Consider the following 12,371-nt stretch of genomic DNA (forward strand, 5'->3'; position numbering starts at 1 on the left):
ACCCAGCTTAACTCTGATAAAATAACTTCAGTAGTACTGTATATGTGAATATTTGTAATATGCCTATCTGAAAAAGGGTTATTCTATTTATCTGCTTATTAATTCTCACATTCCTGTCTCTTGCTGTTACTCACCCATGCACTAATCCCAGCTACCATAAATTGTTTAGTTCATTAGACATTTCTCTTCTGGTCTCCTCTCCTCATAACTTTCAAAAGCCCACTATGCATTTTAGGGAGCGTTTGGGAATTTGGATTTTAATTTTAATATATTTTTCTGGTCAAGGCAAGAAATGTCAATCAAAGGCAGTTATTGCACTGGCCTTGCCATGAGTGTTTACGATCATAAAATCATAGAGGAGGAAGATACTCCAAGGGCCATCCAGTCCAATCTCCTGCTATGCAGGAATACACAATCAAAGCATTCCTGACACAATCAAAGCATTCCAGCCTCGGTTTAAAAATTCCCAAAGGATAATCCACCACTCTCCCAGGCAGTGCATTCCACAGTTGAACAGCTCTTACAATTGGGAAGAGCTTCATAAGGTTCAGGTAGAGTCTCTTTTTCTGTAGTTTTCTGTAGATGTCTTCAATATGACATCCTTTCTATTATTTAAACATGGTGAACATGCCACCTCTTCTTTTTTTTTCAGGCTAAATATACTCAGCTTCTTAAGCTCATCCTCATAGGGCATGGTTTCCAGACCTTTTACCATTTTGGTCAATCTTTTCTGCCCAAGTGTAATACCTTACATTTTTCCCTGCTGAAATTCATTCTGTTAGTTTGGGCCCAGCTTTCAAACCTGCTAAGGTCATTTTGAGTTCTCACCTTGTTCTCTGGTGTTTTAGTTACCCCTCCTAATTTGGTATCATCTGCAGATTTGATAAGCATGTCCTTTATTCCATCATTCAAGTCATTTATAAACGTGCCGAATAGGACTGAGCCCAGGACAGAACCCTGTGCCAACACATTGGTCACTTCTTTCCAGGATGAAAATGAGAAACTGGTGAGTGCCCTTTTGGTCTGGTTAGTCAACCAGTTACAAATCCACCTAACAGTGGTACTGTCTAGTCCACATTTTTCTTACTTGTTTGCAAGAATATCATGGGGAACCTTGCCAAAGACCTTACCGAAATCAAAATAGTCTATATCCACAGTATTCTCTTCATTGACCAAACCCATAACTCTGTCAAAAAAGAGACAGATAAGATTAGTCTGACATTGCTCGTTTGTGAGAAACCCATGCTGAATTTTAATGATCATGGCATTTCTTTCTATGTGATTACAATCTGTTTAATGTTTTTTTTTTTTGTGAGTTTTTCAGTCTATATGGCCCTGTTCTAGAAAAGTTTGTTTCTGACGTTTTCCCAGCATCTGTGGCTGGCATCTTCAGAGAATGCTGGCATGGAAATGAGTGAGGTGTGTGTATATGTGTGTGTGTGTGTGTGTGTGTGTACACACACTGCGTGACCCTGGGTTGGGAGGAGTGATTTCCATGTTAATTTGTGTATTGCTCTGTTGTTGAATGGCAAGGCCTCAGGGTGGGTGTCCTGCTTACCTCTACTGAGGGCAGCATAGCAGGGGGATCGTACAAAGGAACAGTCCTGATTCCAATCGAAAGGTCACACAATACCAGTAAGTCACAGCAAAAGGAAGAAGCAAGAGCGAGAAAAATAACAATCTATGCATCAAGATCCTTCAGCCTTCTAACAAGAGCCTTGTAGTACCATTGGTTCCCATGTGGACCAAAAGAAGAGGGTAGTGGTCAATGGGCTTGATGAATCTTGTCAGTCTCTCTGTTGCATCGTGGATCCCCTCCAAGGAGATAGCACACCTCTCAAGACATCTTATCAGGCCTGCAAACCACTGCTTCTGTTCTCTTTAGTGGGGAGTCCCTTACCATCATCATACATCTCATTTGAAGGTTGGGAGGGGCCAATCCATGTGCTGAATCTTCCAAGGTCACTTGAAAGTTCTCCGAGGACTGACACTGTTGCTCTTATTACTGTTCTTTGTCATTACTGATAAGGGAAAGAGCTTTGAATCAATTCTGTAGCTCCATACTTCTAATTCTTTGTGTCACAGTCCTCCAAACATCACATTTCTTCTTTTTTTGGAAACTGGTCTCCTGTTCTGAGATATCCCCTGTGTCTTCCTTATCCAGGATAGTCTATTCCACTCTGATTAAAAAAAATGTTGTGCTCCCTAATTTGCTGAAGGGTAGATACACAGGCCTGAAGTTGCTGAACTTTTTCTTCCAACTGGTCAACCAACTTGCACTTGCTGCAGGTGTAGCTATCCACATCCTTCGGCAAGAACACAAACATACCACACACAACTGCAGCACGTCCTCCAGTACCCATATTCAGTAGTCTTGAATAGGCACTGAAACAGAACTCTGGGCCTCTCCCTCAAAATTCCTGCTATATGCCCATACAAAATACATGTTAGCTTTGCCTGTTAGCTGAGCTCCTCCAGGGACTGTGGTTGCAGCTATATTGAGAGCTAGTGGCTACTGAACCTAAGGAAATGAAGGAAATGTAAATTGCACTTAAATTATTAGAACTTAAATCCTAGTTAAAATATTTTTATTGTCATGTCAAAGTAGAAAGCATTTTGTCAGTTTGGTGGAAAGCTCTGATGGGGTTAAGTCAGTCACAAGACCTGGAGACTGGTGCCAGTAATATTGTATCTGGACAGGTTGAAATTGAATTTTAGTCACCAAATGTACATGTTCGGATCTCCAGAGGAAGCTGTTTTTTTCATGTGGGTGAGGTAGACAGAGGCAGCTGTTAAAATTGAATCCACAGCATCAAACAACTTGTGAGCTGATTGAATTTAAAATTGGAATTTCCTATTCCTTGATTTTTGCCTCAAAACAGGGTGAGGGGGTGCAGGTGGCTGATAAACAAAACTATATCACTCAGCCATAAGGTTAAAAAACCCAAAGCAACAAGAATGTAATCTTTTTGGGGGGAGAGGAGGAATCAACAATGAATTATAAAACTACTTTCTCAGCTGGTGAAAATCAGCACAAGTCTGTTGACCTTAAAAAGAGAAACAGTGGCTTATACTGAATGAGGATAAAGTTTTTGCAGAGTCTGCTATCATCTAGGTCAGATCTAGGAACACTATTTTTACTTCAGAAACAATTTACTACTGACTTATGGGAAGCAGAACTACAGGACTCATGAAAATATATAAATAAGGACCAAAATCTGTATCAGCTACTTAGTTATGTATGCTAAGTAATTTCTCCTGGCCTGATCCCCAGCCCAAACCTGACAGAAATCAGTTATCTATGTTCAAATTGCTGGCAGAATGGATTTCCTTCTCCTCATGCAACTGATGACAGGCAAAGTAGGATTTTTGTTGTTGGTGGTGGTTTTAGTGGGGAGAGGAGTTAAGATCATAGCAATACTGTCACAATCTTGACTAAGTACTGACTGTGAATGTAAAATAGTTACCTGGATTTGCCCATCCATAACTGTTTCATATTCATGTTATGTTTTTCTTGAGCAAAGAATGAAACTTTTGCATACATAGTCAGCCCTCCACAGTTACGGCTTTGACTTTTGTGGATTTGATTATTTGCATATTTGATTAATATGTTCTCTTTAGAAATCTCTAGATCTTCCAATGCAATTGTGCTGAAGGTTGACTACAGAGTTGCTCTGGAGGACCTAGAGATTACTAGAAAAACACTTCTCTAGCCATTTTTAGGTCCTCCAGTGTAATTCTATGGTCAACCTCTGGCAAATGTTGACCACAGAGTTGTGCTGGAGGACCTAGAAATTCCTAGAGAGGTATTCTGGCAGGTTTTAAAAGTGGGGTTTTTTATTCATAGTTTTTCCACATTCACAGGGGTCTTGTGCCCCTAGCCACAATGAATGTGGAGAGTCCACTGTAAAACTGTCTATTTACTGCAAATACTCATAAAAAACAAACACTTCTTTTCTTTTGCATATGGATCTATCTATCTATCTATCTATCTATCTATCTATCTATCTATCTATCTATACAAATGATTTTTTTTGTACAGAAGTCTCATGTATGAAAATTCATCAAAAGTTTGTAAAAGTGCTGTAATTTGGTCCAGTGGGGAGAAAACTTCTGAAATCCTTCCTTCTTGCACACACACATGAACTAAATGAAGATTTGCACCTGTTATGCTTATATCTTTACTGGCCTACTTGGAACTGATAGTAGAGGGGTGGGGTAGACTACATTGCATGAGACACACAATGTTGTTTTTAGTATGTGTCAACAGTTATTCTAATGACTTTCAACCAAATTAATGACATATGATTATAGCAGACAGAGTAGACCCTGATTTTGCTCCTGCAAATCCCTACCCTCAAAGGTGCTACTCCTTGACAGGAAAGCTCCTGTGCATACCAGTAGCTTTCTTCTATGGCAAATAGGAGCTTCAGGTGACAGACTTCAGTTTGGCAAATTATGTTGAGAAAAAGGTCAGCTTCCCCTTCACCATGCCATAGTTCTGATCTAGAGCAAAGGTGTTTTTTTAACAACAATGAAAGATAGGGAAATGTGATTACATATAATAATAATAATAATAATAATAATAATAATAATAATAATGTTTATTTATATACCGCTTTTCCAAATTAGATCAAAGCGGTGTACAACAGGAAGTACAATACAATATCCAAAGTCAAAATAAAACATAACAGGCCTCTCTCCCCCTCAAGATGGTGGTCGGAAGGAGGGCTCTTTTTCTTTCAGGCCAGGCCTCTCTCCCCCTCAAGATGGTGGTCGGAAGGAGGGCTGTGGCATCCCCTGGAAAGCCCAGGGGGTGCACCCCCTCCCAGGATAGCAATGTCTACCGAGAATAGGATGTGATAGCCTCGCTGGCAAACCACGAGGTCATGACTCACCTTCTGGTTGACAATGCTTTATCCATAATTGGATAAGCCCATGTTGATTCGGCTGAGACAGTGTACACATCCTGTTCCCTTTGCTAATTAGAATTCTCCTGAACACACATTGGTCCCTAATTCCGCAAATTGCCTTCTGATGTACTATGAGATAAAACCTAATGTAACCCTGATGTCAATAAAAGGGGCTGGCCAAGACCTGGCCAGCTAAGTTTTGCACCCCCATTCCTGTCTCTGCGTCTCTCTGCCGCGACAGCTGGTGACCCCGACGTGATACGGAGAAGGTGGCTTTGGCCCAGCTCACTCGACTGGAATAGTCTGCGCGCACATCCTCAAAGGATCCCGTGAGTATGGGAGGAACGCTGACCGCCGAGCTAAGGTCTCACGCTAGGGAGTTGCATGAATTGGTTAAGCGGTTGTCTGGGGATAGGCAGATCACCCGGAAGGACATTAAAAATTTAGTCTCAGAGATCTCATGCCAGTGTCCCTGGTACCCAGAGAGGGGAACACTCTCTGCGGAGGAATGGGAGAAGATAGGCAATCATCTTAAGGCTGAGCCTCGTGCCGCGGCACCCCATTTGATTGCCTGGCAGGTGGTAAACTCGGCCGTGGGACGGCTAAGCCAATCCACAGCCCCCAAATCCTGCCCACAGCCCTCCGCTCCGCTAGCCTCATTAGCTCCTCCAGGAGATCCACCTGGTTACCCTGTTCCAGTGGATGCTCCTCCCTTATCGCCTGTAAGGCCCTGGCTGGGAGCGGTAGAAGCGGGAATAGCAGAAGCTAAAAAACGGGGAGAGTGTCAGTGGGACGATGGCATAGCATGGGAACCTAACAATCACCCTGCCATGTTCCCTGTCACTATTACAAGGGAAGGTGATAACATCAATTACGTTTGGGAACCCCTGCCCTTCTCAGTGCTGCGAGAATTAAGGAAAGCAGTCACGGACACTGGCATAAAATCCACCTTTGTCCAAGGGATGGTGGAGGGGATTGCAAATGGTTACCGCATGACACCTAAAGACTGGAAAGATTTGTTTAGAATGATTTTGACCCCCTCTCAATACACGGTCTGGGATAGTGAATACCGCCAAGCCGCCACCTCCGTTAATATTGAGGGTGTTATACCTGACCAGATCTACGGGTCCGGTCAGTTTAGCACGCTGGAGATGCAGGCTCAACAGGGAGATCTAGTCATTGCGGCGGTTGGAACGTGTGTTCAAAGAGCCTTTCGGAGGATTCCGGAGGCAGGGAGGCCCATGAAATCTTTCGTTAATGTCAAGCAAGGGGCCCAGGAGCCTTACTCCCAATTCATTGACCGATTAAAAGAGGCCCTGTCCAGACAGCTAGATAACACCACGGCCCAGGAAGAATTGTTGATAAAATTGGCTGTAGAAAACGCCAATTCTGATTGCAAAAGGGTCCTGCAGGGAGTCATTCACCGGCTGGGTGTCACCTTGGCCGACTACATCCGAGCATGTGCAGAGGTTGGCAGTCAGAACTATGCCATGCAACTCCTTGCAGGGGCAATCCAAAAGGGAAATAAACCCACTGGGAACTGCTTTAATTGCAAGAGACCGGGCCATTTCAAGTCAGACTGCAGGGCACCTGGCGGAGGAGCCGCCAAAGGAAAAAGGGATTCTGGTGCCAGACCCTCTAGAAAGTGCCCATGCTGCGGCAAGGGCTATCACTGGGCTAGCCAGTGTCGTTCCAACTTCTCGCCCACTGCGCCACAGCTGCAGGGAAACTAACCAGCGGGCATGCCCCTAGCCCGGGAAACAAGGGGGCTAAAACCACATGCATAGAGCTAAGATTCACAGAGTCCAGGGAGGCAGTTTTACCTGGGGAAGTTCTCTCTGTTAGTGTGCGGTGTGAGGCTCAGATACCTCCGCTCACTGTGGGGCTGGTCCTTCCAAGGATGGCCGCCTCCGAGAGAGGATTGCATGTCATCCCAAAAACTGTCCCCCCAGGAGATGCACAACCCCTTACGGTTCAGCTGTGGTCTCACATGCCCTTCAAAACGCAGATAGGGGACTCCTGGGCACCTATGGTAATTCTTCCCTGCCATGACCCTGCTCCCCCCCCGCCGATCAATAATGCACTAGTCACGGTGGTTATTGCCCCATCCCCAGGTAGCCGGCCCACGCAGAAGCTAAGGTTGAACAATGTTCTGTTCCAGGGCCTGTTAGACACAGGGGCCGACGTGTCTGTCATCAGCCGAGACCAGTGGCCCCCCTCCTGGCCACTAGAAGCCGTGCCTGCTGTGCAGGGCGTGGGGGGTCAGCAAACAGCACATCAGAGTGCCCAGTGGGTCGCCATAGCCCTAGACTCGGACCCAACAAACATCAAAGGGTACATTAAACCCTATGTTCTTCCATTGCAGATAAACTTGTGGGGGAGGGACACATTAGAACAGCTTAACGCCACTCTGAACATCCCCGAATAACCCCAGGAAGGAGAAAGAAATGTCCGCTTAAGCTATTAGCTTAACATGGAAAACTGATAAGCCCGTCTGGATAGATCAGTGGCCCCTCTCAGTTGAAAAGCTTGTAGCCTTAGAACAGCTAGTGCAAGAGCAGCTAGATGCTAAGCACATCATTCCGACCACTAGTCCCTATAACACTCCTGTGTTTGTTATAAAGAAAAAGTCAGGTAAATGGCAGTTTCTGCATGACCTCCGAGCCATTAATGCCATCATCGAACCGATGGGCCCACTCCAATGTGGCTTACCTAATCCCAACCTCCTACCCCGGGACTATGAACTAGCGGTGATTGATTTAAAGGACTGCTTCTTCTCCATTCCATTAATGGAAAAGGACTGGAAATATTTTGCCTTTTCTGTTCCTGTCCTAAATAATAGCCGACCCACTAAGAGATATTGTTGGAGGGTCCTCCCACAAGGCATGTTAAATTCTCCAACCATTTGCCAGACTTATGTGGACCAAGTGCTCCAACCCTTTCGCATTAAATTTCCCCATTTAAAGGTCTACCATTACATGGATGACATATTAATCTGTGGCAAAATTCTCCCTTCCAATTGGATGTCAGAGCTTCAAAGCACTCTTGAAGCTAGTGGCTTAAGAATAGCACCTGAAAAGGTCCAGCTGCAGCCACCTTTCCAATATTTAGGTCACAAAGTTACTAGTGCAATGACCCATCCGGTCATTCCAAAAATTGCCATTCCTGACACCTTGACCTACATTAACCTGCAGGAATTATTAGGTCATATTAACTGGGTTAGACCCTATATCTGCCTCCCCACAGAGACTTTACAACCCTTGTTTTCACTCTTAAAAAAGCCTACTCATCCATCTGAAAGGGTCACATTGACCACGGTACACAGGCAGACTCTCCAAACAATAGAACAGGCCATGGCTGCGAAGTGGACGGATCGAGTGCAGGACACTCTCCCTGTCTGTCTCGCTATTCTAAAGCAGCTCCACACAAAGCAGCCCACGGCAATCATCTACCAGAGTACAGCTAAACAAACATACATCATGGAGTGGCTCTATTTAAATACTAATTTAACAAATACCGTTACCACTGCCACAGAACAGGTCGCCTTGCTAATCCAGAAAGGTCGGACCCGAATTCTTCAATTGGTAGGCATAGATGCACAGACCGTAATAATTCCCTGGCCTTTACAACAATGGGAATATTTATACTCACAATCCCAAAGTCTACAAATTGCCTTAGAGGGATTTGTCGGACACATTGACTGCCATTACCCAAAAGACGCTAGGCTATAGCTGTTTGCTACCGTACCTATCCTATTACAATCGCCTTTAGTTTCGCAACCTCTTCCCGGCGCGTTAACCGTCTTTACTGACGGCAGCCCCACCAGGGGGGTTGTGACATGGCATGACACTACGTGGCATGCCATCTTTACGCCCCCACAAAATTCGGCACAGAGAGCTGAGCTAGCAGCGGTAATTCTAGCTCTAAAAACATTCCCCCATGCCCCCATCAACTTAATTGTTGACAGCATTTATGTTACTGGTTTAGTGCAAAGACTACCTAATGGCTATATTTCCTGGAAAATGGATGATAACCTTTTTGCCCTTTTATGGACCCTCCAGGCCCTCTTAGAAAAGAGATTGCCGCCACTCTTCGTGGCCCACATTAGAAGCCACCAACCTATGCCCGGGCTCCTCACTGACGGCAACGCCCGAGCAGATCAAGCCCTCCACTCCCTATACCCTATTACGGACCCCATTGCCAGTCATGAGCTATATCATCAAAACGCTCGCTCCCTGGCCAAACAGTTCAACCTGCCTCTAACAGAAGCACAGGCTATCATACAACAGTGCCCTCAATGTTCCTTCTATAGACCTGCCCCATTAGTTGGAGTCAACCCACGCGGACTAGCGGCCAATGATCTATGGCAGCTCGATGTCACTCACTTTCCCCCATTTGGGAGATGGTCTAAAATACATGTTACGGTGGACACCTATTCCGGATTCATATGGGCTACCCCCCAATCCTCTGAGACTGCCTCAAGAGCAATAAATCACATAATAAGGTGCATGGCAGTTATGGGTACCCCGTCTGCCTTAAAAACAGACAATGGACCCGCTTTTTGCTCTTCATCCTTTGCGGAGTTCCTAGCCCGACATGCAATCAAGCATACCTTTGGCATTCCCTATAATTCCACGGGACAAGCCATTGTGGAGCACGCCAACTCCACCTTAAAACAACATCTTGCTAAACTAAACAAAAAGGAGGGGCTGCTCACCCACCTGCCAGAGGATGAGCAACAATTGGCCACAGCATTGTTCACCATAAATCATTTAAATTTGTCCCTAAATACAGCTACTAACCAATATTTCTCTCGAGTAGAAAAACATTTCCGCTCTGCAGGTCCCCTCCCGTGGCCATTGGTGAGGTATCGCATCCTGCCTGGAAAGGACTGGAGCGCCCCTGTGCAACTCATCACCTGGGGCCGAGGCTACGCCACTGTCCAAACACCCGGAGGACCAGTGTGGGTGCCTGCAAAATACGTCAAGCCTCATGTTGTGGCACAAGGGACTGAAGAACCCCATACCGAGCTTCAACATCAACCTGGCGGAGACCGAGACCGGCATGCAGAACCGGAAGAGAGGACCGGGGGCTCGACCCCCTCCTGTGACCTGGGGAATGATTAAAAACCTAAGCCGACAGGCCACCGACATCGTGGAAAAGGAGGGCCTAGAAAAGACTCCTGAGAATTTTACCCTGGCACTAATAGCAAGCTTGAATGCCAATTATTTGTGTCTCATCATGATCTTTTGCATACTAATGGGGGTGGCGGGGGGCCAAAGTGTTTTTGCCCCGGGCCAGAATATTTGGGAAACCTTTGCCCTATCCATCAACCAAACCTCCTTTTGCCTGTCCCAGCAACACTCAGTAGGGGAAGCGTTGAGTACATGTCTCATTCCTGTGTGTCACTCCTCCCAGGACATCCAGAATGATACATGGTTCTACACTGACCTCCCGGCTAATCACTCCCTCAGAAGTCTGCAATACCAATATCATAATTGGGGAAAACAGCATAAGCGCTTGTTCCCCTTAGCCATGCATCTGCAGACTCCCATCATCGCATCCCACAATGCGACTTGCGCTAGGATGACAAATTGCACCGACAAGTCTTGTGTCCACCTGGGCAGTAACCACGAGCTTAAATGCTCAGCCCAGGTCCATGTCCCATACATTCATCAGTATGTGGAATTGCCAAGGGGATGGTTCTGGACTTGTTCAGGTCACACGTTCAATTACATCCCTGCAAATCTCACGGATGGCACATTGTGTTGCCTGAGCCGACTAACCCTCCTACTGCCCCCACGGGAGCTGGGGGGCGAAAATCGGCGGAGCAGGTGCTCCACAGGTTTGCATACTCTGGATGAGTCCTGTGATTCCAGCGTCAAAATCATGTCCCCTGGTGAATATCTGTCTTTAGGGATCTCCATTGTGGGGGTCCCAGGGCTCGCCGTTGGCAATGCCAAGACTATTGGAAAGCTCGCCTGCTGGGCTGTCAAGAGCTTGAACACCACTTCTACTGCTATTAGCTTATTGAACCAGGAGCAGTCAGAATTAAGGCGCGGGCTGCTCCAAAACAGGGCCGCCATAGATTACCTCCTACTCCTCCACCACAAGGAATGTGATGAGGTACCAGGCTTAGAAGGGATGTGTTGCTTCAACATCACTGACAATAGACAAAAAATAGACAGGCAGCTAAAAACCATGAAAGAACTCGCCCAGAGCATAAGGGAATCCAGCCTTGCAGATTGGTGGGAGGGATTGTGGAGTTGGTTACCCACCGGCTGGATACACATCCTTGTTCAATATTGTATACTTGTATTTTTCCTTTTTGTTACCTTTTGTTGTCTCCTCCAATGTGTTCCTGCTTTGTGTTCTAGGCTTTTACAAAAAACAATGACAACCACAGAAAAGCAGCTGGTCACAGGATATGTACACCAGCTCATAAAAAACAAAAAAGAGGGAGATGTGGCATCCCCTGGAAAGCCCAGGGGGTGCACCCCCTCCCAGGATAGCAATGTCTACCGAGAATAGGATGTGATAGCCTCGCTGGCAAACCACGAGGTCATGACCCACCTTCTGGTTGACAATGCTTTATCCATAATTGGATAAGCCCATGTTGATTCGGCTGAGACAGTGTACACATCCTGTTCCCTTTGCTAATTAGAATTCTCCTGAACACACATTGGTCCCTAATTCCGCAAATTGCCTTCTGATGTACTATGAGATAATAAAACCTAATGTAACCCTGATGTCAATAAAAGGGGCTGGCCAAGACCTGGCCAGCTAAGTTTTGCACCCCCATTCCTGTCTCTGCGTCTCTCTGCCGTGACAGAGGGCTCTTTTTCTTTCCAGGTTAGGCCTCTCTCCCCCTCAAGATGGTGGTCAGAAGGAGGGCTCTTTTCTTTCCAGGCCAGGCCTCTCTCCCCCTCAAGATGGTGGTCGGAAGGAGGGCTCTTTCTCTTTCCAGGTCAGGCCTCTCTCCCCCTCAAGATGGTGGTCGGAAGGAGGGCTCTTTTCTTTCCAGGCCAGGCCTCTCTCCCCCTCAAGATGGTGGTCAGAAGGAGGGCTCTTTCTCTTTCCAGGTCAGGCCTCTTTCCCCCTCAAGATGGTGGTTGGAAGGAAGGCTCTTTTTCTTTCAGGCCAGGCCTCTCTCCCCCTCAAGATGGTGGTCTGAAGGGGGGCTCTTTCTCTTTCCAGGCCAGGCCTCTCTCCCCCTCAAGATGGTGGTCGGAAGGAGGGCTCTTTTTCTTTCAGGCCAGGCCTCTCTCCCCCTCAAGATGGTGGTCGGAAGGAGGGCTCTTTTTCTTTCAGGCCAGGCCTCTCTCCCCCTCAAGATGGTGGTCGGAAGGAGGGGTCTTTCTCTTTCCAGGTCAGGCCTCTCTCCCTCTCAAGATGGTGGTTGGAAGGAGGGCTCTTTCTCTTTCCAGGTCAGGCCCCTCTCCCCCTCAAGATGGTGGT

General features: G+C 46.4%; 2 protein-coding genes across 2 annotated transcripts; both read left to right on the forward strand.

The window, feature by feature from the left end:
• Nucleotides 1-5,248: 5,248 nt before the first annotated feature.
• LOC149319689 (endogenous retrovirus group K member 10 Gag polyprotein-like) lies at nt 5,249-6,646 on the forward strand. The gene has a single exon (XM_089508441.1). It carries the CDS (start codon nt 5,249-5,251, stop codon nt 6,644-6,646), a length of 1,398 nt encoding a protein of 465 aa, XP_089364567.1.
• Nucleotides 6,647-9,581: 2,935 nt separating this feature from the next.
• LOC149319690 (uncharacterized) lies at nt 9,582-11,708 on the forward strand. The gene has a single exon (XM_089508137.1). The coding sequence runs from the start codon at nt 9,906-9,908 to the stop codon at nt 11,442-11,444; it is 1,539 nt and encodes a 512-aa protein (XP_089364263.1). The 5' UTR covers nt 9,582-9,905; the 3' UTR covers nt 11,445-11,708.
• Nucleotides 11,709-12,371: the final 663 nt, after the last annotated feature.

This window comes from Sceloporus occidentalis, unplaced genomic scaffold (genome assembly GCF_023333645.1).
Source record: "Sceloporus occidentalis isolate IW3139 unplaced genomic scaffold, rSceOcc1.0.p SCAF_2, whole genome shotgun sequence".
Classification (NCBI taxonomy): Eukaryota; Metazoa; Chordata; class Lepidosauria; order Squamata; family Phrynosomatidae; genus Sceloporus; species Sceloporus occidentalis.